This window comes from Chrysochloris asiatica, unplaced genomic scaffold, assembly GCF_000296735.1.
Source record: "Chrysochloris asiatica unplaced genomic scaffold, ChrAsi1.0 scaffold00047, whole genome shotgun sequence".
Lineage (NCBI taxonomy): Eukaryota > Metazoa > Chordata > Mammalia > Afrosoricida > Chrysochloridae > Chrysochloris > Chrysochloris asiatica.
Window position 1 is genome coordinate 9,127,021 of NW_006408565.1, and position 23,604 is coordinate 9,150,624.

A 23,604-nucleotide genomic window follows, 5' to 3' on the forward strand; every position below is an offset into this window, starting at 1 on the left:
GGAGCCAGAGATGATGATATGGAGCTATGGAGTAGCTGGAGACTTTAGATCCAGAGAGGGAGAGCGACTGTGTGCTGAAGACCTGGGGGGTACGGGGGAAGGATTGCATGGAGGGGATTGTAACCATGGCAATTAGACGATATACGATAGAATGAATGTAAAACTAATGTTCTCCCATGTAAACTATCATTCACAATAAAACATTAATAAAAAAAAAGAGGGAAGAGCATGAAAGGAGTGAGGGATCCTAACCAGAAAAGCGTGACAAGAGAGATGGTGGCAGAGGAGATGGCATAGAGAGACACAGCAACAAAGGACTATAGGCTCATGGAGTTAGAAAAGTAGTGTGCCTGTGGACAGGAAGCAGGCTTGCAAAATCCAAAGAAAAGATAACAGAGGTAAATACTGTTAGCTGATGGCGTATGGAGGGGACTGTAGTCGCTGCAATAATTTGTTGAAAATAAAACTGATGATCTGTCCTGTACTTCACTCAATTCACAATAAAAGCTTTTGTTTTTTGTTTTCAAAAAAGACACGAAAACAAACAAGATGACGGAGATGGTGGAAGTGCAGTGAGGAGCTCCATCAGCAACAACACAGAATACTGGACCAAACAGGCTCAGGCGATGGTGCCAGAACTCTGAACCACATATAAAGGAATATTTAGAAGGTTGGAAGGCTTACAGCTAGGGGAATTTGTAGCAGAAGCAGAAATCCATTGCTTTCTATTCAAGGAGCTCAGCTGCTCCTGGAGCTGCCATCTTGGAAGAGATCAAGAGGGGAAGGATCAGAGCAGCCACGGACGCCTGATAGAACCACGGAGATAAAGGTGTGGACATTTATTTTTTTGGGGTATGCGTTCATTGGTCTTTGCTGTCTGAACACCACCATTCTGGTGATAGAGGGGATGCCCGAGCAAGTGGACACCTCACCACCACCCCTGGAGGATTCTACCATGCATGCGCACAGATCTCCTCAAAATTTAAAGGGACAGTTTCCACTTAAAACCAAATGGCCACAGCCAGCCCTGAACTGTTTATAACTAGAAAAAAGGTCTGAACGGGGATTGTGGAGCAGGACAGGCTGACTAAAAAGGAAATAGGCCGAAAATTAAATCCTGAGTTACATCACAACAACCAACAGTGGCATCCTGAAATTTCTCAGGAAGAAGAGTGAAAAGGGAAGCCAATCTCCTGATCACATCTACCTGGAGGCAATCAGAAACCATAAAAAATCCCAAAATACACACCCATCTAAGTATTAAGGCCACAGATAACTCCTGAATACGCCTAAAAAACAGAAACAGATGACCATATCAGCACATGTGCAGAAATGAGATAAAGTGACTGAGGCAAATGAGCTGGAAGTTGACCTATACTCCATACTGGAAGATGGGCAGGCTTTGGAAGTGCTTAAGAAGGATTTCAGAAAAATTATTATAAAATGTATCAAAACACTATACAATGGAGTTGAGAAAAATAAGGAAGAAGTCAGGAAAGTACTACAAGAACAATCAAATAAAATAGATACAGCATGGGAAACAATTCAAAACCTACAGAAAGAGGTCCAAATGATTAATAATAGAATATCAGAAATAAACAATACACTGAAAGTAGAAATGAAGAGATAGAAGCCAGAACTAGTAAGCTAGAAGACAAATCTCACAACACTACTAAGATAGAAGAGCAAACACAAAAAAGGATAAAAAAATCTGAAGAAGGCCTAAGATTCATGTTGGACATGAATTACTGGCATTTGGGAATAGGAAGAATCACATAGGTTCACAAAGGAGATAGTTGAAGGGCTTCTGGAAGAAAATTTTCCTCATATCCTGAAAAACAAAAAGATAATCATTCAAGAAGCTCAATGAACCCCAAGAAGGAAAGACTCTAAAAGACAATCACCAAGACATATAATAAATAATCAAGCTTTCCAAAATCAAAGATAAGGACAGAATCCTGAAAGCAGCTAGGGAAAAGAGAAAGGTTAACACACAAAGGCAAGCAAATCAGATTAAGCTAGGATCTCTCAACAGAAACCATGCAGGCAAGAAGGCAATGGGGAGACATATATAAAACCCTGAAAAAAAAAACTGCCATGTAAGAATCCTCTACCCAGCAAAGCTGTCAATCAAATACAATGGTGTAATCAAAACATTCCAGGATAAACAGAAGCTAAGGGATTTTGCCAAAGCCAACCCTGCTATGAAAAACATCCTAAAGGAAGTTCTGTGGACTGAGAACCAACAAGAACAGACAACAACTACAGAATGACGTACATGGCAGCATCAACCTGAACTCAATCAACAAATGAAAGAGTCAAGAACAGAATAAAATTATAAGAACAGAGGATCTGGGAGGTCAATCTATGATCAAAACAATTACAATGTGAAAGAAGGTCAACACAGAAGAACAGAGAACCAGGTGGTGGGAAGATCAGGTAGATTACAGGATAAAATAGACTGTCTTAAATGGAGGGAAGAATAGCAGAAATAAGGTAACCACAATAGTGGGGTTGGGGTGGTGGGTTTAGTTTGGGTGTTGGGGAGGGGGATACAAGAAGGGGGAGGAAGTGAAAGAACAAGATAGATAGGGGAACACTGAGACAGGTATGCATGTCCTAAGTGGGACAGAGGTAGTGATCCATATTCAACCTTGGAACAACAGGGCTCTGGGATACAGGGATCTAGACATAGCTTGAAGAGGGGAAATAATACTAAAATGCTTTGACTGTCTTATGAATATTGGTTTCCTTTGCCAACTATTGTAAAATAGACACTTGAGTGGGATAGGAATGTTGGGAAACACGATTACAGAAAACTTGTAGGCCCGTCCTCAGCCTACAACTAATTGGAATACCTAAAAGGGGTTCTAGAACTTGCCCAGTAAAATAGGCCTCTTGCAAAACCTTTGCAGAGTATAGGACCTAAGGTGGAATCCTGATTCCCATCCAGAACTTTATGAGGTGGGACATTCCCAAGCAGACCAGCCTGGAACAGCTAGAGTGACAGAAAATATACCTTCAAAGAAAGGTCATCAGGAAAACCCAAAACAAAAATGTCAGCATGACTGGCTACCACAAGAATATGCAAGTTGTTCACCAGGAAGCCATCTAGGCAAGCAATCAAGTTCCTTCAGGACAAATTCCCCTCTAAGACTGAAACTCAAAGGGAACACACAAACAAGCATGTAAGCTTGCTGGCAACCACACTGGTCTACTGGTGAGTGGAAGAAGGAGAAAGGTAGCAATGAAAAAATGGGCTGAGTTCAACTACAGTACATTGAATCTCGTTGACCTGGAGATGAAGGAGAGAGAAGGGCTGGTTGCTCCAAAGTGTGGTGAGACCTGAGAACACTTGAGCCCACGGACAAGGACATAGCCACAGAGGGCTGGATCTGAGAGTGAGGCATTCAGCTGATATGAAGTGAGGGGAGATGCACAAGAACACCCAAACTTGCAGACAGTACCCATTTGACCTAGCCTCAATGGCTCAATAATCATAACTTGACTAGAGGAAGATGACCAAAAAAAAAAAAAAAATTTTTTTTTTTTTGATAAAGGAAACAAGGGTAAATTGCTACAATTTGATGAACCTGACCTATACTCAGAGAAGTAGTAACTCTAAATACTAACAGAGAGGGAAGGAATCTTCACATCAAGTTATCAGTGCTATGCCCTCTGTACACAGCGTAGATAGGGATGGGCAACTTAGACATTAGCTACCTAAAATGAGGGGGCGATAAAGGCACGAAGTGACTGGATTACAATGTTTCCAGAGGGAGTTAAGTTTAAGAGTATGGGGGGAAGAAAGAGTCCCCCACTGAATAGATTTCATCTTGTCTAGATGGGTCTGGTAAAAAGAGATGGGTATAAGATTCGTATGATTCAACAGTAAATAACTGTTATCATGACTAACTGCAACTGTCACAATTATAAAAGTAGAAGTTTTGTAACAAAAACAGGGGAGTTGTTAATCTTACAGTCCAGCAACAGAGGATCCTAGGACCATCAAGGGGGAAAAGCCAAAGCAAAATGTGGGACCTTATCCAGAGAAGCAGCGACACCAGAGACGGAGGCAGAGATGGGATCATGGAGAGGGGGAGTGGCTGAGGACTATAGATTCATGGGAAGAGAGGGACTAAGAACTGGTGGCCAGGAGGCAGACTTGCAGAATGTGCCCTTTTTAGATGTAAATTGTTATATATACCTGAGTGTTTTATTTTTTTTTAAAACGCTAAAGTGGACAGAGAGAGATACTGTTAACTGATGATACATGGAGGGGATTACAATCATTGTAATGAAACAAGGTATATGATTTGTTGAATGTAAAAGTGATGATCGGCCTTGTAAACTTTACTCAATCCACAATAAAAACCTTAAAAAAAAACCTGAGACAATAAACAAGTGTTGTTTTAGGTAAAATAAAATAAAAAAAATTAAAAAGGCATTTGACTGTGTGGATCATAATGCACTATGAATAACATTGCGAAGAATGGAAATTCCAGAATGCTTGATTGTGCTCATGCAGAATATAGACCAAGAGGCAGTTGCTTGAACAGAACAGGATAATGTGTTGTTTAAAAATCAGGAAATGTCATGGTTGTGAGTCATGGTCGTATCCTTTCACCATACTTATTCAACCAGTGTGCTAAGCAAATAATCTGAGAAGCTGGACTGTATTAAGAAGAATATGGCAACAGGATTGGAGGAAGGCTCATTAACAACCTGCAATATGCAGATGACACAACTTTGCCTGCTCAGAGCAAAGAGAAATTGAAGCACTTACTTTAGTATTGATTACAAATTAATGATAAGAAAATGAAAAGTCTCACAACTGGACCAACAGACAACATCATGATAAATGGGGAAAAGACTAACGTTGTCAAGGATTTCATTTTACTTGGAACCAAAGTCAACAATTATGGAAGCAGCAGTCAAGAAATCAAATGATGTATTACACTGGGCAAATCTGCTGCAAAAGACCTCTGGTAAAGTGTTAAAGTGCAACAAAATCACTTTGAGAACTAAGATGCACTTGACCCAAGTGGTGGCATTTTCAATGGTCTCATATGCATGTAAAATGTAAAAAAAAAAATTGGAAAATGAACAAGGAAAACCATAAAAGAATTGATGTATTTCAATTAGGGTGTTGGTGAGAAATATTAAAAATAAGATGGACTGCCAGAAGCACAAACAAATTTGTCTTGGAGAAAGTACAGCCAGAGTGCTTCTTGAAAGCCGCAAGGATGGTGAAACTGTCATCTCATGTACTTTGGACATATGGTAAGGAGGGACCAGTTCCTGAAAAAGGACATTATGCTTGGTAAAGTGGAGGGTTACCGAAAAAGAGGAAGAGCCTCAATGAGATGGACTGACACAGTGGCTCCAACAGTGGGCTCAAATGACAACTGTTATTTGATGTAGAACTGAGCAGTGTTGCATTCAGTTTTACATAGATTTGGTATTAGTCAGAATTGACTTGACGGCACATAGCAACAACATTATTAATTATTAAAGAGCCCTGGTTATGCAGTAATCACTTGACTGTTAACCAGAAGATTGGTGATTTGAATAAACCAACTATTCTGTGGAAGACAGACATGATAGTGTGCTTCTGTAAAGATTTACAGCCTTGGAAACACTTGGAACTACTATGGTAGGTCTTCTACTCTGCAATATAGGGTCACTATGAGTCAATCAACTTGACAGTAATGAGTTTGCTTTAGTTTATTAACTATCCTTTAAAGCAAGTAGTTACAGGGACTCAGTGGTTAAGCAGTGTGACTGCTAACCAAAATGTGAACAGTTCCAACTCACCAGCAGTTTCTTGGGAGAAAGATGTGACAGTCTGCTTTCATAAGTTCCTTAGGCAGCTCTAGACTCTGTCCTACAGAGTGACTGTAAGTAAGGATTAACTCAATGGCAACAGCTTTTTGGATTTATATTTAAATCAACTGGTTCTCACAACAAAACAATGAAACACATATTATCCTCATACTACAGAAGAAGCAACTGAAACTTCTACAGAATTCTAATAAGGTCTCATAGCTGGCAAGTGGCAGAGCTTAAAATTAAAAGTTCATGATGTTTTCAATGTTCATCTCTATTTTTTCCCAAAAGTTAACTTTCCACCACTTCACTTTTACAAAAGACCTACATCAGTATCTGTTTTCACTAACCAAAAGGAATCTGAAGATTTTATCTTTCCGAAATAGACAAAAACCGAAACTAGCATTCTGCATTCGCTTTGTTGTTGCTGCTGTTACGTGGCGTCAAGTAGGCACCGACTCATAGCAACCTTACACACAACAGAGCAAAACATGGCCAGGTCCTGTACCAACATCACCATCATCGCTATCCTTGAGCCCACTGCTGCTGCCACTGTGCCAATTCACATCGTTGAATCTTCCTCTTTTCACCTTCCCTCCACTTTACCAACCATGATTTCCTTCTCCAGGGACAGGTCCCTCCTGATAATAGGTCCAAAGTATGAGAGATTAAGTCTGGCTTCTAAGGAACATTCTGGTTGTATTATTTTCAATATAGATTTGTTTGTTCTTTTGGCAGTCCACAGTATTTTTAATATTCTCCTCAAACACCGTAACTCAAATGCATCAATTCTTCTATGGTCTCCCTTATTCATTGTCCAATTTTCACATGCATATGAGGCTACTGAAAATATCATGGCTTGGGTCACAGGTGCACCTTAGTCTTCAAACTGACATCTTTGCTCTTCAACACTTTAAAGAGGTCTTGTGCAGATTTGCTTAATGCAATATGTAACTTGATTTCTTGACTGCTTCTTTCATAGGTGTTGATGGTTGATCTGAGCAAAATGAAGTCTTTGACAACTTCAATCTTTTCTCCAATTATATGAATGTTGTTTATTGGTCCAGGGGTGAGGGTGTTTTGCATTCTTTACATTGAGATGCAACCCATACTGAAGGCTGTGGTCTTTGATCTTCATCAGTAAGTATTTAAGTCTTTCAACAAACAAGGTTGTATCAGCTGCATATCTTGAGTTGTTAGTGAGTCTTCCTCCAATCCTGATGGCCACATTCTTATTCATATAATTCAGCTTCTCAGATTATTTGCTTAGCATACAGAATTAATAAGTATGGTGAAAGAAAAGAACCCTAGTGCATGCCTTTCTTAATTTTAACCACTCAGTGTTTCGTTGCTCTACTTGAACTTGCTCTACGTACAGGTTCCTCATGAGCACAATTAAGTGTTCCAGAATACTCATTCTCCTCAATGTGTTGTCCATAGTTTGTCATAATCCACACAGTTGAAAGCCTTTGTGTAGTCAATCAATGAAGCACAGATAAACATATTTCTGATATTCTCTGCTTTTAGCTAAGATTCATTTTACGTCAGCAATCATATCCCTCATTCCACGTGCACATATGAATCTGGCTTGAACCTCTGGCAGATCCTTGTCAATGTATGGTTGCAGTCATTTTTATATATCATTTTAGCAAAATTTTACTTGCATGCAATATTAATGATATTGTCCGATGATTTCCTCATTCCCTTGAGTCACCGCTCTTAGGAATGGGCACAAATATGGGATATGTTCAGGGTCATATTTTGGCTCTTGGGGACTTGTCTTAACTTTTTTCAGCTTCAGTCTGAACTTGCATATGAGCATTGGTTTATTCTACAGTATGCCTCTGGCCTTGTTTTAACTAATGATATGGAGCTTTTCCACCATCTCTTTCCACAAATTTAGTCTTTATAATTTCTGTGTATTTCATCTGGTGAGATCCATGTGTATAGTTGTCACTTATGTTGTTTAAAAAAGGTATTTGCAATGAAGAAGTCATTAATCTAGCAAAATTCTATCATGTGATCCCCAGCATTGTTTCTATCACCAAGGTCATATTTTCCACCTACTGATCCTTCCTCTTTGTTTTCAACCTTTGCATTCCAATCACCAATAACTATCCTTCCTGGGTTTTTTTTCCAACTTTGCATTCAAATTGCCAGTAATCATCAATACAACTTGATTGCATTTTTTATCAATTTCTAACTGAAGAAGTTGGTAGAATTCTTCAATTTCATCATCACTGGCTTTAGTGGTTAGTGTGTAAATTTGAATAATGGTATTAACTGGTCTTCCTTGTAGGCTTAAGGAAATTATCCTGTCACAGTGTTGTACTTCAAGAGAGGTCTTAACATGATCTTTTTGATAAGTGTGACACCATTCCTCTTCAAGCAACGAGACTGGTGTTGCCAATCTTCTTTCCCGGGGACTACATTCAGCATCTCTGTATCAAGCTGCCATAACTCGGAAATGTATCTGTGAACACTATGCTACTGCTATTTTAGGTTATTTGGTAGGTTATTTTTTGGGTCTGGTAATGCTCAAAAATTTTTTCCCATATATATTAATGGTATAATTGCTTCTCTTTACTCCATTTTGATTTGTAAAAGGTTTCATAGGAACGCTCTAGTTTCGAATAGTGGGAGAAACCTGTACTATGCCTTCTGGACACCTGATTAAAGATAATGAGCCTAAGAGAGGTTATTTAACTTACCTAGTCACACAGCTTACAAGTGATGAAATTAAGAATCCAATGTTACAGCTATGATTAGATCTATCTCAAAGCTCTTTTCCATTACAATATATGCATCCCAGAATTCTATATTATAAATGATGCCTTGAAAGCAATAACGTCCCAGTCACCACTCAACAAGAATAGTTCTTGTCAGCATCTTAATTGCTTGCTAAGAGGCTACTATAGTTGGGACAGTTTACTAGTTACTAGGCTACAAAGGGATTTAACATGTAACTGGGAAAAAAGAGAAAGACAATCAGTACACGTAGGACAAATAAAATGATAGAGTGCTATATGGGAAATGACTAATGAATAGTATAGAAAGGAGTGCCACGGACTTTAGGACTTGAGTTGAGTCTTGAAGCAAAGAGAGGCCATATAAACAGGCAACTGAGTTAAAGAACAAATAGCCCAGCTTGGCTGTGAAAACGTTCGTATGTTAGAGGTGGGAAATCACTGGCTATGAAAATCAAGCTTAGGCTAGAAACTGGACTTAATGCTGCTGAATGTGAAGTGATCTGTTTCTGATGTCTATCCTTTCCTTACTTCCTCTGCCTCACTACTGTTGTGAGGCGTTGAGTGGATTCTGACTCATAGTGACAATATCATACAGGGCAGAATTGCCCCACAGGGGTTCCTAGGCTATAATCTTTATGGGAGCATACTGCCACGTCTTTTTTTTCCAAGAAACTGCTGGTGGGTTTAAACCGCTGACCTGGCTACCAGCCAAGCTCTTAACCACTGTGTCATTTTATTCCCCATTTTCACAGTATTTCTAATATAAGAGAACCATATCATGATGACTAGTACATAAAAAGGAATAAAAGAAAGATATGACACTTTTGAAGAAATAAAATAATTATAACTTAAGGATGAACTATATCATCTACAAACAGATATTGATGGCCTCGCCTCCAGGGCAGTGGGTCTTAACCCTAGCTGCACATTATAATCACCTGGGAAAATTTTTTAACAACAATCCACACCCAGGATCTCATGCTCAGAAATTCTTACTTACTAATAAGCTTCATGTAAGGAGCTCTGGTAGCTTAGTGGTTATGAATCAAGCTGCGAACTTCACGGTCAGCAATTCGAAACTACCAGCTGTTCTGAGGGAGAAAGATGAGGCTTTCTGCTCCGGTAAAAATTATAGCCTCGGAAACCCTATACAGGGTCGCTATGAGTCGGAACCGACTCCACGGCACATCACAACAAAAACAACAAGCTTCATATATCATTCAAATTGTGGTTATTTCATCATTTTTAATCAACAAAAATAAGAATTTCTTTTAGTTTAAATTAACTGTTGAATGGATGGGGAGAGAGAGCCGGGAATTTTTTTTAATTCTCCAGGTGGTTCTAATATGAAGCCAGGGTCCAAAACCACTGCAATGAATGAAGGTCAAGGGAAAACTCAAAGCATCTTTCTCTATAACTCTCCTCTTCTCCCTACAGCCCCGACCACAGATGGCAATCATCTACCTCCATAGAGGAGGAGACTACTCAGGTTTAAGGATTTTTCACTGGTCACTGGGCAAAGTTAAAGTTGGAAGTTCCGGTAAGAAAGGGAATTATTCCTTCAATAATTGTTCCTATTTTGGACACTCAAATAAGATAAGATCCACAACTTGTGAATGATTTTGGGACGCACAAAAATGAAGCAAACTTTTGTGGCCTGTCTTTATTTTGGACTACTTAGACCAGGCAAGGGAGCTCTCTGTAGAGTCCTTCCTAACCTACATTGTGTTAAGGCTTGGGGACAAAGTCCTAACAATCAATTAAGTAATTATTAGTTTCACTCAGTTCTGCACATACATTTCCAGTGAAAACCATATGAGATGTGGTGATTGATGAAAGGATCTGGGTATCTGGGCACCACAGGTATGTTCAAACTCTCCTGATTATACTGACATAGATTGTAAGCACATTATACAGTAACGTACTTCATGCTTTTCCATAATCATTGAGAGAAAATCCAGGTGGACTAAAGAGAGTCCAGAGATCTGCAAGCACACTAAGTCAAGCAAAAAATCATGGCAAGGTTCTCACCTCCAGCTGCCGAATTGCTGTTTCTCTTTCTTTAATAAGTTCCAAATCCTGCTCAGTGATGGCTACTTCATCCTCCTGGCTTTGCATCTGGTTCCAGTCTTCATGGCTGCAGGGAGACAAAGCACACTAGTTGAATCTTCTTCCCCAAGATGTGCACAAAACATGCCTACAATAAATAGGTCTCTACTGCCAGTCAAGCCAGCCAAAAAGAGTTATCAGGGCTCCAACTCTTCTGGCATCAATACATAGTCCTTGCTGGCCATGTTCTTTATATCCAGAGGCAAACAGTTGGTAATAACCAGAAAATAAAGCCTTGGCTTCCATGGGAAAACTGAGATTAAGCAGGATTATGAGGGATAATGTTTCCATTTATGTTATCCTCTGCAATCTTGCTAGGGCAAGCTAGACCAGGAAATAGCCAGGCATTTAAAGTCAATGAAGTATATGAACCCATCCTCTTCTGGGTATTCTCAAAGTACAGGCTTGCTGGTATCCTGGACCAAATGGATGGAGGAAACCAAGTTCAATGACCTATCAGTTCTTTGCCAATTCACCGAGATCACAACTGGTTTTCAGCCTTTCCTTGTGAAGCTTTACTTTGAGTCAAAGGCCTCTTAACAAAACAAAACAGAAAAAGGAAAAAGCTAGTGAAATATTATAATTCTTCTTTTTCAAGTATCATGTTTAAAAGACAGGTATAATATATTACACTAAATGTGAAACACTTTAAAAATCCAGTATTAACTTTTTTTTCCCAACAGTATGTGTAAGTTATACTTATCACTACAGTATTTGAAGAATGTCCTCCATGTGCTAAGTAAGTTGTTGTTAGGTGCCGTTGAGTCAATTCCGACTCAGAGCAACCCTGTACAGGGTCTCCAAGGAGCAGCTGGTGGATTTGAACTGCTGACCTTGTGGTTAGCAGTCCATTGCTTACCCTACAATACACCACAGCACCCCAGGCCTTTGGGATACTCTTAGTGGTTTAGTTTCTTTTGGGGGGGGAAGGGAGGATAGAGACATATTTATGATAAAAACCTTTTTCAGTTCTAAACTAACATCAGGAATATATTTCTATGGAATTAGTTAATTCAGCTTGGAGAAGTTAAGAAAGGAAACATCTTTCAGATACAAACTGCTTTTCCTCTTAACACTCTTAGAAGGATGAGTTGCCCCACTTTATAGAGATGAATAAACAGAGGTCCAAGCACTATGAGTACCCTACATTGGCATTAGGTACAATGTTTAGCCCTCCTAATCTACTGACTTACGGATTTTTACTTATCCTAGTGAGCTCATGGACATTAGCAGCTTCTTAGAAATTTTTTATTCACTATGAAATTACTCTTTCCATAATGCCGAGATCTCGTAAAAGGCCATGGTTTTTACTTTGTAAAATCCCCTGCCCCAAGTATCCCTTTATTTTGCTCTCTTTCTCTCTTTTTCCCCTCATTGATTTTTAAAATTTAAAAACAAGTATAGATACAAAATCCCATCTCAACTATCCAGCAGGTTATATGAATAATTTCTTTACCTGTCAAATGAGACCAGCTGTTCTTCTCTTTGCCTCTCCTCTGCCTAGAAAACAGATGGCATTATTCCTACTGTTATACAGACCCATGGCATAGACATAAAACAAAGACTTGCCCTTAGCTATGGTACAGAGAAATGACATCCTCAGCTCTGACAGGTCTATAAAATGACACAAGGCTTTAGAAACCTGTTTCTGCTAGAAAATGGGTCTGAAGTGGTTAAAGGCAAATCTGCATCCCAGTTTAGGACCAGAATAGAAACCACACTGAACTGGATGGAGAGAACATGGTTAGGAAAGAGAGTTAATAATAATAATCTATTTAAAAACTGGGGGGAAACAGATTAAAGAAAAGGGGTAAAAATTTGCAAGGAAACAAATGTTAAGAATATGCAAAGATTTCAAAAATTAGTCTAATGCATATATTCCTTTTGTAACTTGAAAGCAAATTTTTAAAAAGAAAAAGCATTTAAAAGACCAATAATTTTTCATTACAGAAAAAAAAGCAAAACACAATCTTTCCTTTTTATAATAGTGGTAACTAAAGGGTAAGTAAAATAAAGAAAATGAATTCTTCCCACTCAGAGGAAACAGTTTTCAAATTTTGACTTTCACATTTTCCCCACATGAAGAAATAGAACACTATTAATGTTGCAGAAACCCACCCATGTGCCCTTTTCCAATCACAACTGTATCCCTCACCCTTAATGACATTATCATTTCCTTGCTTTTTAAAAATAGCAATATACATCCTTGCTCAGTATAGGTTTGCTTGCTCCTATCCCTGAGCTTTACATAAATGGAATCATACTGCTTGTTTTATTTTGAGCTTTGTTCTGATTTATTCTGAGCTTTGGTTGCTCCACATTTTGCCAGATTGATCCCTGACACTAAATATAACTGGAATTGGCTGATTTTCTTTGCTGTATAATGTTATAGTGTATGAGCATTCCACAGTGTTTCATCCATGCTGTTAACAGACATTTGTATATTTCTAATTTTTTGCCTATTATGAATATTGCCCTGGTTTACATATTTAGAGGTTGGGCTAGGGTACAGTTGCTGGCTCCTAAGGTGTAAGAGGAAGCTTCCAAAAGTTCGTAAAAACTTCCACTGATCTTTCAGTTCCATCTTCATTTTCCCACAAACTTTTTCAAGCCCTTCTCATACATGTGTCCTAAAGATACAACCAGAATGTATTTCTAAGTGTTGGGCCAATTTATATTACCACCAACTAGATAGAAGAGTTCCTGCTGCATCATAAACACAACAAACCACCCTCAGTGTTCACATTTTAAAGGTTTTGCCAGTCTTGTAGATGTGAAATAGTAGTGCGTTGTGATCTTGTTTTGCAATTCCATGACTACAGAGAAGTTAAGCACCTTTTCCATTTGTTTGATTGCTCTTCATTAAGATGTTATTTATTTTTTTCCTCTGTTGACATTTTCCTCTTTAGGGCAAAAACAATAATAGTGCCTTCCCATGAATCAAGACAACTACACTGGTTGTCACTGTAATTGTTATTGAAACATAATCACAGTAAAAACTAAACAAAAGCTAGGCTGTCCTAGATAAAGCCATACAAATTATTGCCTAAATCTTAATTTCTAGGTATATTCTTTAAAATATTTTCTATGATGAAGTGGGAAGTATACATAAAACACTTTGGCTACCTAATGAAGTACAACGGTTATCTCAAGGAAAAACACTCGTGTTATTGAGTTTGTAAAAAAATTAGCCACTTTTTTAAGGACATCACCTTTACTTATAAGAATGAGTGACAATCTAAGGTTATTCACATGTATACTTGGCAGATCATTTTTAAAAATAGACAATGTGAGTGTGTCGTTTAAAGGAAAACAACTAATAGTATTTACTGCTAATAACAAAAGTATAGTTTTGAACTAAATTTAGAATTTTGGAAAATTCAACCCTTCCATGGTAAACACAGTTTTCAATATTTAAAGACTTTTCTGATGAAAATTATTGTAATACTATCATATGTGGTTTAAAAAATATTATACAGTGATATATATCAACATTTGGAAGACCAAATATTTTAAAGAGAACTAATACTTTCAAAATGATAAATACATGATGTTACAAAATCATGAATGGATAAAAATCCCATCAAAGTATAAGACAACGCAATCCATTTTAATGTAAGGGAATAAAAATTTCATTAATATGGCTTTAGACTCTACAATGCAACTAACTTCAATTTTGATGTAGTATCATAGAAAAATATTAACAATGACCTGAAAAAATTATTAAAATACTCACCTTGTCAACTACGTAAGTCTGTGAAGCTAGATTTTCTTTAAACCAAAACAACATACAACAAAAGACTGAATCCAGAAACATATAAGAAAATCTAGCTGTCATCAAGAGATTTACAAAAATATAAATCAATGCCACTGTTTCCAATTTTTAAAAAGATTGGGGGGGATTTTTTATTTTAAATGTTTTTATTTATGCTAATTTATCATGGATATATTAGTATTTTTAAATTAATGAACATTAAAATTTTCATTTAAATTCCTAATACAATAAATATTAATAGATATAATCTATATAAACAAATGAGTCCTGGTGTGGCATTGTAGTTTAATGAGCTGGACTGTAAAGTCTATTTGATCTGCAAGGGTGGCAGTTTCAGCTCACCAGCCACTCCTCGGAAACCCTATTCAGGGTCACTATGGATAGATTGCTTTTTAATGTGCTGAAGAGCAAAGATGTCAGCTTGAAGACTAAGTTGCGCCTGACTTAAGCCATGGTATTTTCAATAACCTCATATGCATGTGAAAGCTGGACAGTAAATAAGCAAGACTATAGAAGAATTGATGATGCATTTGAGTTATGGTGTTGGAGGAGAATATTGAAAGTGCCATGGGCTGCCAGAAGAACCAATAGATCCATTTTGGAAGAAGTGCAGCCAGAGTGCTCCTTGGAGGCCAAGATGGCCAAACTTCGTATCTCATACTTCGGACATACTGTCAGGAGGGACCAGTCCTGGAGAAGGGTATCATGTTTGGTAAGATGGAGGAGGGTCAGAGAAAAAGAGGAAGACCCCCAACGAGATGGATTGGCCAAGTGGCAGCATCAATGGACTCAAGCGTGGCAACAGTTTTGAGGCTGGCCCACGATCGGGTAGTGTTTCGTTCTGCTGTGCATAAGGTCGCTATGGGTCGGTCAGTACTGACTCGATGGCACCTAACAACAACATAGATAGGAACTGACTCAGCAGCACTTAACAACAACATATAAACAAAAACTCATTGAGCTCCTTAATAATTTTTAAGAGTATAATGGTAGTCTGAGATAAAGAAGTTTCAGAACTGCCATCCTATTGGATTGTGTCTTTTCCATATTGTTCATGGGAATTCTTTGTATATTCTAGATACTAGTCCTTTGCTATTTAGACATATAGTAATATCTTTCCACTGTTTGTGGCTTGTCTTTTCATATATTTACCACTTTCATTGCTCTTCATTACTTTCTGCACCTCAGACATTCCATCTAGATTTACTGTCCTTCTGTATTAAGTATATCCTTTAGGATGTTTTAGTTAAGGTACAATGATAGCAAACTCTTTTCTGATTGAAAATGTCTTTAATTAGCCTTCATTCTGAACATAGTCAACCTCTGGAGGGGGTTTTGAAAGCTGACCTTCTCTGCAGTTGAAATTCACATATTATTTATTTACAGCTGACCCTTAAATAACACTGTTTTGAACTATGTAGGCCTACTTATACTGGGATTTTTTTCTACCTATTGCTGCTATGATGAGCTCAGGTGTTGAGAGTATCTACCTGAAACGCTGTGTGACACTTATTATCTCTGTGTGAGCTGTTCTCTCTCATGAACTCACAATAATTGAGTTCACCATAGTAGCAACAGGAAAACAAATCCATGTTTAAGTGGGCTCATGCAGCACAAACCTGAGCTGTTCAAGAGTCAAGAGTATGTTTTCTCTGGGTTTAGAATGCCAGATTGGTGTTACTCTCCTTCTAAAACTAAAGCTATCACCTCATTGGTTACCATAATTGCTATTGATAGTCAATCTTTGAAGGCATTCTACTGTTTCTACAGCTATTTTAAAGTTTTTTCTTGTTGTCTTTGATGTTCTAAAATTTCTCTATGATGAATCTAGATGAATGTTTCTTTTTATCTATTCAGTTTGGGATTTATTAGATTTTTTGAAACTATGAATTAGCAACTTTCATCAGTTCTGGAATATTATCTGCTATTATCTCTTAAAATATCACTTCTTTCATATTTTCATTACTCTAGCTCTAATCAAAGCTATATTAGATCCTTTTATTTCATTCTTGATCTCTCATAAGCTTTCTTCCATATTTAGCCTCTTAATCCCCTATGTTACATGCTGAATATATCTTCTAATCTACTTTCTAGCTAAATCATATATCCATTACATTTTTAATTTCCGTATTATATTTTTCATTTCTAGAAGTTCTTTTTACTCTTTCCTCCTGTTTCCTGCTAATTTTGTTAAGGTTTCCTTTTATTTCTTTAAATACGATAAACATAGCTGTCTTATAATTTTCAGTCATAAAGCAACCTCTTTTCAAGGTGAGGGAAAGGCTTTAGTCTTACTCAAAACATAACAAGTAAGGGTCCAAGTTGAGAAGTACCTTCGTTTAGACCCCACACTTTGCATGGTCGAGGGCTTTAACTTTTGTCCTTCTCATGAGTACATCAAAACTGATATTCAAGTTCACCCTCAGTAAATGTACTCAGTAGAAAAATAATCAGTGCTCTGCTTATCTATCTTCTCACCTTCTCTTAGGTTTTGATCTTACTATTTGTATGACCAATGTAACAATGAAAAAGAAAACCACAGATAGTTGTACTTGTCATAGTTTTTAACCTTTGTGCATATATCTTTCCAGTCCTTGACCAGATGTATTCAGAATTTTATAAAGATTATATCAATCCACCATTTTCACAGGAGCTGATGTATATGTTTGGTGTGATAATAAAAGGCTATTGGAAAAGAGAAAAAGAAATAAAAACCTAGGAAAGTGTATCCTGAAATTACAAGGGTCTCCCCCACCCCCACAAAGGGAAATAAACTTACAGATAGGCGAGATCCAGCTCTGGCTCTGGCAATACTCTCCTTTTCCTTTTCAGATACCTTTCTCTGCACAACCTGGAAACTGTTTAAGGCTGCAGAGAAGTCATTCATGAGGCGTTCCTTCTGAAGTTTCTGCTGGCGCTAAGGACATGAAACAAGACTTAAAATTTCACGTTAACCCAGAATCCTTGAGTTTTAATTTCCATTAAATACAAAACTCTGCCTCCTAAAGAGCTCCAACTAGAAAAATCACTATGAAATATGTTCTTCCTTAAATCAATAAATCTGCTCTTTGCTAGCTCTAATTCCTGGTTAATACTGGTGTAGCGCTGTGGTTTAATGCACTGGATCACAAGGTCAGTGTGAAATGCAAAGTCGCAGTTCAAGTTTACCAGCCACTCCTCGGAAACCCTATATTGGGTCACTATGAGTTGGAACCGACTCAGCAGCACTCAACAACAACAGCTGCAGGTAAACCAGCATTTTTCCTCTTTCATTCGGACAAACCTGGAAACTGGTATTATTTACCTTGTAAGGTAATCAAAGAGGACATTAATTCAAGAGTGGTTACCTTGAGACTCTAAAAACAAAATAAATACATTGGAGCTCAGGTTAAACCCAAATAAAGATTGATTTTCTCTAAAACACTGAAACTGTACTCATTTATATTGAATTCATAGCTTCCTTGAAAACCACAGAATCATGTTTTCTTCTTCAGTATAGTGAGGTTTTAAATCTTTGAGAACCTCAAAATTATTTTGAATATCTACATGTTACTCTGCATCTAAAGGCTTGCTGCTTTTAAATCTCAACAACTATTAGGTGCTGTGTGTTGAGAACACAGACATGAAAACTCATCCCTGACCTAAAATAATATATCATCTATGTGTTAGATAAAGGATATAGATTTACAAGTAAGAAAATCATTATCAATAATTGCCTTATCTAATTAGTACTTTAGAGGCACAGAGGCAAGAATAATCTGTAATAATCTATAAGTAGTCAAGAAAGGAGCCAAGAAGGGGTAGACACTGAAGGAAGAATAAGGCATGAAGTAAGCAGAGAGAAGGAGTAAGGAAAATCCAAGCAAGAGTTGAGTATGAGCAAATGTATGGTGGTAGAAATCTGAAGTATAAATAAAGCAAGACAGTTTGATTGGATCCAAAGGTTTATTCATGTGAGTAAAATTAGAAATTATTCAAGAGAGGAAAGTAAAAGATAAAACTGAAAAGGCACGGAAGGAGACAACCACAGCAGGTTTTAAATGCCATGCTAATGAATTTGAGATTCAACCTTTAAAGAACAAGGAAAAGAAAACATGATGGATACAAAATGATAACTTAGAATGATTTATCTGTGACAATGTACATGATAGAATGAAAAAAGAAACAAGTCAAAAAGACTGCTGCAGTAGTCTAGGATTAAAGTTAGGAGGATACTCTATTGGTAATGGAACACAAGGAAATGAATTTAAGAAGCATTACAACTTAGTTACGAGCTTTGGAAGATGGGGATAAAGTCAAGAATAACTCAAGTTTCAAGCCTAGAAGAATGATGGTCATTTAGTAAGCAAATTTAGATTAAGAGTCTTTCATTTTCCTGGGATTCTTTTAACATTTTATTGTGACTTGGATGAAGGTTTACAGAGAAAACCAATTTTCCATTCAGCAATTCATACACATTTTCTTCATGAGACTTTCATGTGTTGCGTAAACAACACTATGACAATAATAAAGGAGGGAAAAGAGAGTTTCCAATTTCACCGTGAAAAATACTTTTTAGTATATCACAAACATTTTCCATGTTACCATTCTTTCCAAATTATGACCTTTACCTATTACATAGTATTCCATCAAAGGAGCTTTGGTGGTAATGTGGGTTAAGTATTGGGCTGCTAACTTCAAAGTTGGAGGTTCAAACCCACCAGCAGGTGCATGGGAGAAAGATGAGGCAGTCTGCTTGCATAAAAATTTACAGCCCGGAAAACCCTAAGCAACAGTACTACTCTGTCCTAGTGTTGCTAAGAGTTGGAATCCACCTGATGACAGTGTGATAATAATGATGTAAATAATCTCAGTTTTTAACTATTATAAATAAAGCTAAGGTGGCCCCATTGTAATAGCTAACAGTTGCATAAGGCTTATAATGTAGAAGTATTGTTATATTCACTTTATGGAATAACTCATTTAATCAGGTTATACTAGTCCATATTTTACAGATAAGAAAACCAAGGACCCAGAGGCTAGCTCATTTTCCCAGGGTCATAGAGATAAGTGACAAAAGTAGAATTTAAACCCAGAATGCATATAGTTTGTATGTGTGTTTATCTGAATTTTTTTTTTTCCTTAGGATAAATTTGTATGAATGAAAATATTCAGTCAAAAAGCACAAACTTTTTTTTTTAATGACAAATATAAGCAATTCTTTTAGTTAAAGGGTTTGAGTAAAAGATGAGGAACTCAGTAAGGCAACACATTAAATTTCTGATGAAGGTGATATATTTAAGAGGAGATGTTAGAACAGGAGCTGACAACTGGGGTCAAGTGCTGAGGGACTTAGGGAATAGAGCTGGGAAAAAATTTGGGAGTTATGCTCCTATAATGACAGGGAGCTTATGAAAGTGGGTAAGATTACTGAGGGGAAAAACTGCAGAATGAGAAAATTAGAGGACCAATGGCTGAACGTAGGGGTCTGCTCACTTTTAGGGGCTGAAACTCAACCTGAAATGAGAGAAAAATAGGCCAGCAAGGGAACATCAAAGATGGGGGCCAGGACAAAAGGGAATCACAGAAAGAGAAAGTTAGTTTTCATGGAGACAGAATGGGCAAGAGGATCAAATGAAACAGAAGAAAAGTGAATAAAAACATTACATTTGCAGGTACTGAATATAGAATATATTGCAAGTGAGAGTTTGCAGAGTTTGATGTAGGGAAAAGCTGGGTAATGAAGTTACAATTATTTAGATGAAGAAAAGTGAGAGGGAAAATGGTATTCACAATAGGTAGAAGAAAATCAAGGAGAAACTATACTTGGAGATCTATTTTGTGTTCTTAATGATCCAAGCTAACGGAAGGGAACAATAGCATGCATAATCCAAAAATAACTTCTATTTAGTTTTGGAATACATCAGATACATTTTTCTATGTATCAAATTTAACTTTCTATTTATATTTTGCTTAGACTACTATTTACCTAAGTACTTTCAATACTGCATTAAACCCTTAGACTCCTTTTTTTAATTACTATTAAAATTACCTACAAGTGTGTATTCCCTGAGTGTAGTTGGGGAGAGGAAAAGGAAAATTCAGGAATACTATGATTAGAAACCCTATTCAGGTCACTATGGGTCGGAACCGACTCAACAGCACTTAACAATAACAACAACAATGATGATCTAGGAGTCCTGGTGTGGTGCTGTGGGTTAATGCACTGGACTGCAATGTCAGTTTGAACCCGAAGGTCGGTGGTAAGCTACTCCTCAGAAACTCTGTGCAGGGTTGCTATGAGTCAGAACCAACTCGATGGCACTTAACAACAACAACGATGATGATTTGAGGAGTCCTGGTGCAGCACTGTAGGTTAATGCACTGGACTAAAAGGTCATTTGAACCACAAGGTCAGCAGTTCAAGTTCACCAGCCGTTCTTCAGAAACCCTATACAGGGTCACTATGAGTTGGAGTTGACTCGAAGGCATTTAACAACAACTACAACAATAAGATGATACGGGATAGCAGGGGGGAACTGGCCTATAATTGAAATACAAGCGTAAGGAGCTCTGGTAGCGTAGTGGTTACGAATCGGGCTGCGAACCTTAAGGTCAGCAGTTCGAAACTACCAGCCGCTCCGCGGGAGAAAGATGAGGCTTTCTACTCCCGTAAGGATTTACACCCTCGGAAACCCTGTACAGGGTCGCTATGGGTCGGAACCGACTCGACGGCACTTAACAACAACAACAACAAGATGATACGGGATAGCAGGGGGGAACTGGCCTATAATTGAAATACAAGCGTAAGTAACAACTAAAACAAAGAGTCCGCATGTGATAATGGAAGGATGATTACATGAAGATTACTTTTTAATCATAACTAGTTTTAAGGAGAGGAACCCTGGTAGTCTGGGCTGCTAACCTCAAGGTCAGTACTTCAAGTCCACCAGGCCTACCATGGGAGAAAGGTAAGGCTTTCTGCCCCTGTAAAAATTTACAGCCTTGGAAACCCTACACAGAATCAACTCCTGGGCACATCACCACCACTGTGTAGCAGGATGAAAAAGCATTAGTTGTATTCATTCTTCCTAGAATTCAGAAGCTCTTTGTTCCTACTTTTTGTATAAAGGAGCACCAAAGCTCCAATGACTGAATGTATGCTAATCAGCAGCTTTCCAGGTATGGGTTAAACTAGTATGTTTCAAATTTTTTGGCATCATGACCTAGGACTACACATAAATGTACATATTTATGAAACAAAAGTTTTATGTAACAGTATTTTCCCTGATTACATGCTACACACTCTGATATTTTTATTTCTACTGTATTTCAGTTTTTTTGAATGTGGATCGTAACACATAAAATGATTTCATGTTCCAATGTGTCACAATCCACAACTTGCATGATAATTCAAGAGAGGGACATTGTAGGTTTCATCTTCAGCGCCATTAAGAGAAAAAGAACATTATTGTTAAAAAAAAAAAAAAATTCAGTAGTAAAAACCAATGTAAGTTAAGTGATTCAAGAATAGTATAGAAGCTAAAAGTAAAATGTAATCAGAACAGGTTAAGGTAGATGGGATGGATTTTTCCCAGGAAAAAGCAAGGATTTAAAATAGACCATAAACAATAGGTAAATGAGACAAGCCACAATAAAGGAGAGGGCATGTCTGACTTCAGGAGTAGTGTGAAGAAGAAAAGGTCTTCTGGCACATTAAAAGAAGAAAAAATTCCAGTAGGAATTGTGTTTTTAAAGGATTCAAATGTTCAATGAATAAAATGATTTGAAAAGAGAATTTTTTCCCCTCAGCATTTCTTCAATTTGAGACCTCTGAAGAGGTAAGAGGTCAGGAGATGGGATATGCCTGTGACTGTCAAATATAAAAGAAAGATCTGTGACTGAGATTCACAGCTATTGGTCCAAGCCTATAAACTAAGACCAAGCCTGCAAACTTAAAGCTATTAGCCACACCTCAATGAGATGCAGTTAAACCCATTTATTAATATATTAATAATGTGATGTTATTAATAACAGCAGCAGCCACCATATATTAAGCATCTGCTAAATACCAGGCAATTTGCTAGATATGGTACATACATTCTATTATAACCACAGTCACATAATCTGTATTTCAGAGAGATCTATTTAGCACCAAAGGCCAAATTATTTCTATTCCACACACGATCTTTCCAAAGCCCTATCCTATTAAAAAACAAAACATAGAAAATACCAACCTGTTCTGAAGTAGATAAGGGAAGGGGCAAGGACCCTAACTCCTTCAGCAATTCATTTGTTTCCTTGGCAAGCTGATTTGTAGAGTGTTGTAACTGTTGTCTATGAAAGAAAGGACATATTTCAGGATAGTTACACTTCTTGAGAGCTGTTTAGAGTCTGCATTGGTTTGTTCTCAGAGTGTCTCACAAAACAAGAAATGAATAGGTATTTGAAGACCTAAATGCTCAGGTTCACAACAAAATAATACCCATTCAAACCCACTTTCAAGGCATCTTCACATTACAAAATAGAAGGAACCTGCCTTAATAAAACTTGCTGAAGGAAGAACAGATCAGGAATTTTAACTCTTTGGGAAGGAAAGTGTTATCAGTAGTTCCAATAGAAATAAAAGAAGAGTAATTGCAACCCACACTTAAACCTAAAAGTTTTAACACAAAACTCTCACACTGAATTGCCCAGGAATTCTTCATGGTCTTTGTCACAATTCACACCTTGGAGATACAATCCAGGCACAGGTAGATGGGTGAAATGTGCATTAAACACATGGTTTCCTACCCTTGGGAACAACCTCCAAAGATCTACTCCCAGTCTTGCTTACAGCTAGTTCTTTTTCAGCTTTATCCCTGGCTCTCTACCTGTCCTTTATGGTTGACTTTCTGGCTCTTCCCTCTAAAACAAAGAAGCTGTATATTGTTTAAAATATATAAGTAGGGAGGGAAGGACAATAAAGAGGGAAGAATATGTAATGTGTTAAGTAGAATTAGAGAGTAGTAGAAACATAAAAAGAGCTCCTTTCATTCATGTTTTCCTCTTCTCTGGCCAATTCTATAACGCTTTTAAGGGAAAACAGAGACACCATGCCACATTTTTTTTTTTTTTAATAATTAAATGTTTTTATTTTGGATTGAGTGAAAGTTTACAGGG

The 23,604-nt window shown here is 37.5% G+C and overlaps 1 protein-coding gene across 1 annotated transcript in view; it reads right to left on the reverse strand.

The window, feature by feature from the left end:
• Window positions 1-23,604, reverse strand: part of STX12 (syntaxin 12) — a 49,076-nt gene that overhangs the window by 10,140 nt on the left and 15,332 nt on the right. Inside the window, exons 3-6 of the mRNA XM_006862229.1 lie at window positions 22,680-22,779; window positions 17,243-17,380; window positions 12,145-12,188; window positions 10,611-10,716 (exon numbers count right to left, since the gene is read on the reverse strand). Coding sequence (XP_006862291.1) covers window positions 10,611-10,716; window positions 12,145-12,188; window positions 17,243-17,380; window positions 22,680-22,779 — 388 coding nt within the window. The remainder of the gene's footprint in view (window positions 1-10,610; window positions 10,717-12,144; window positions 12,189-17,242; window positions 17,381-22,679; window positions 22,780-23,604) is intronic.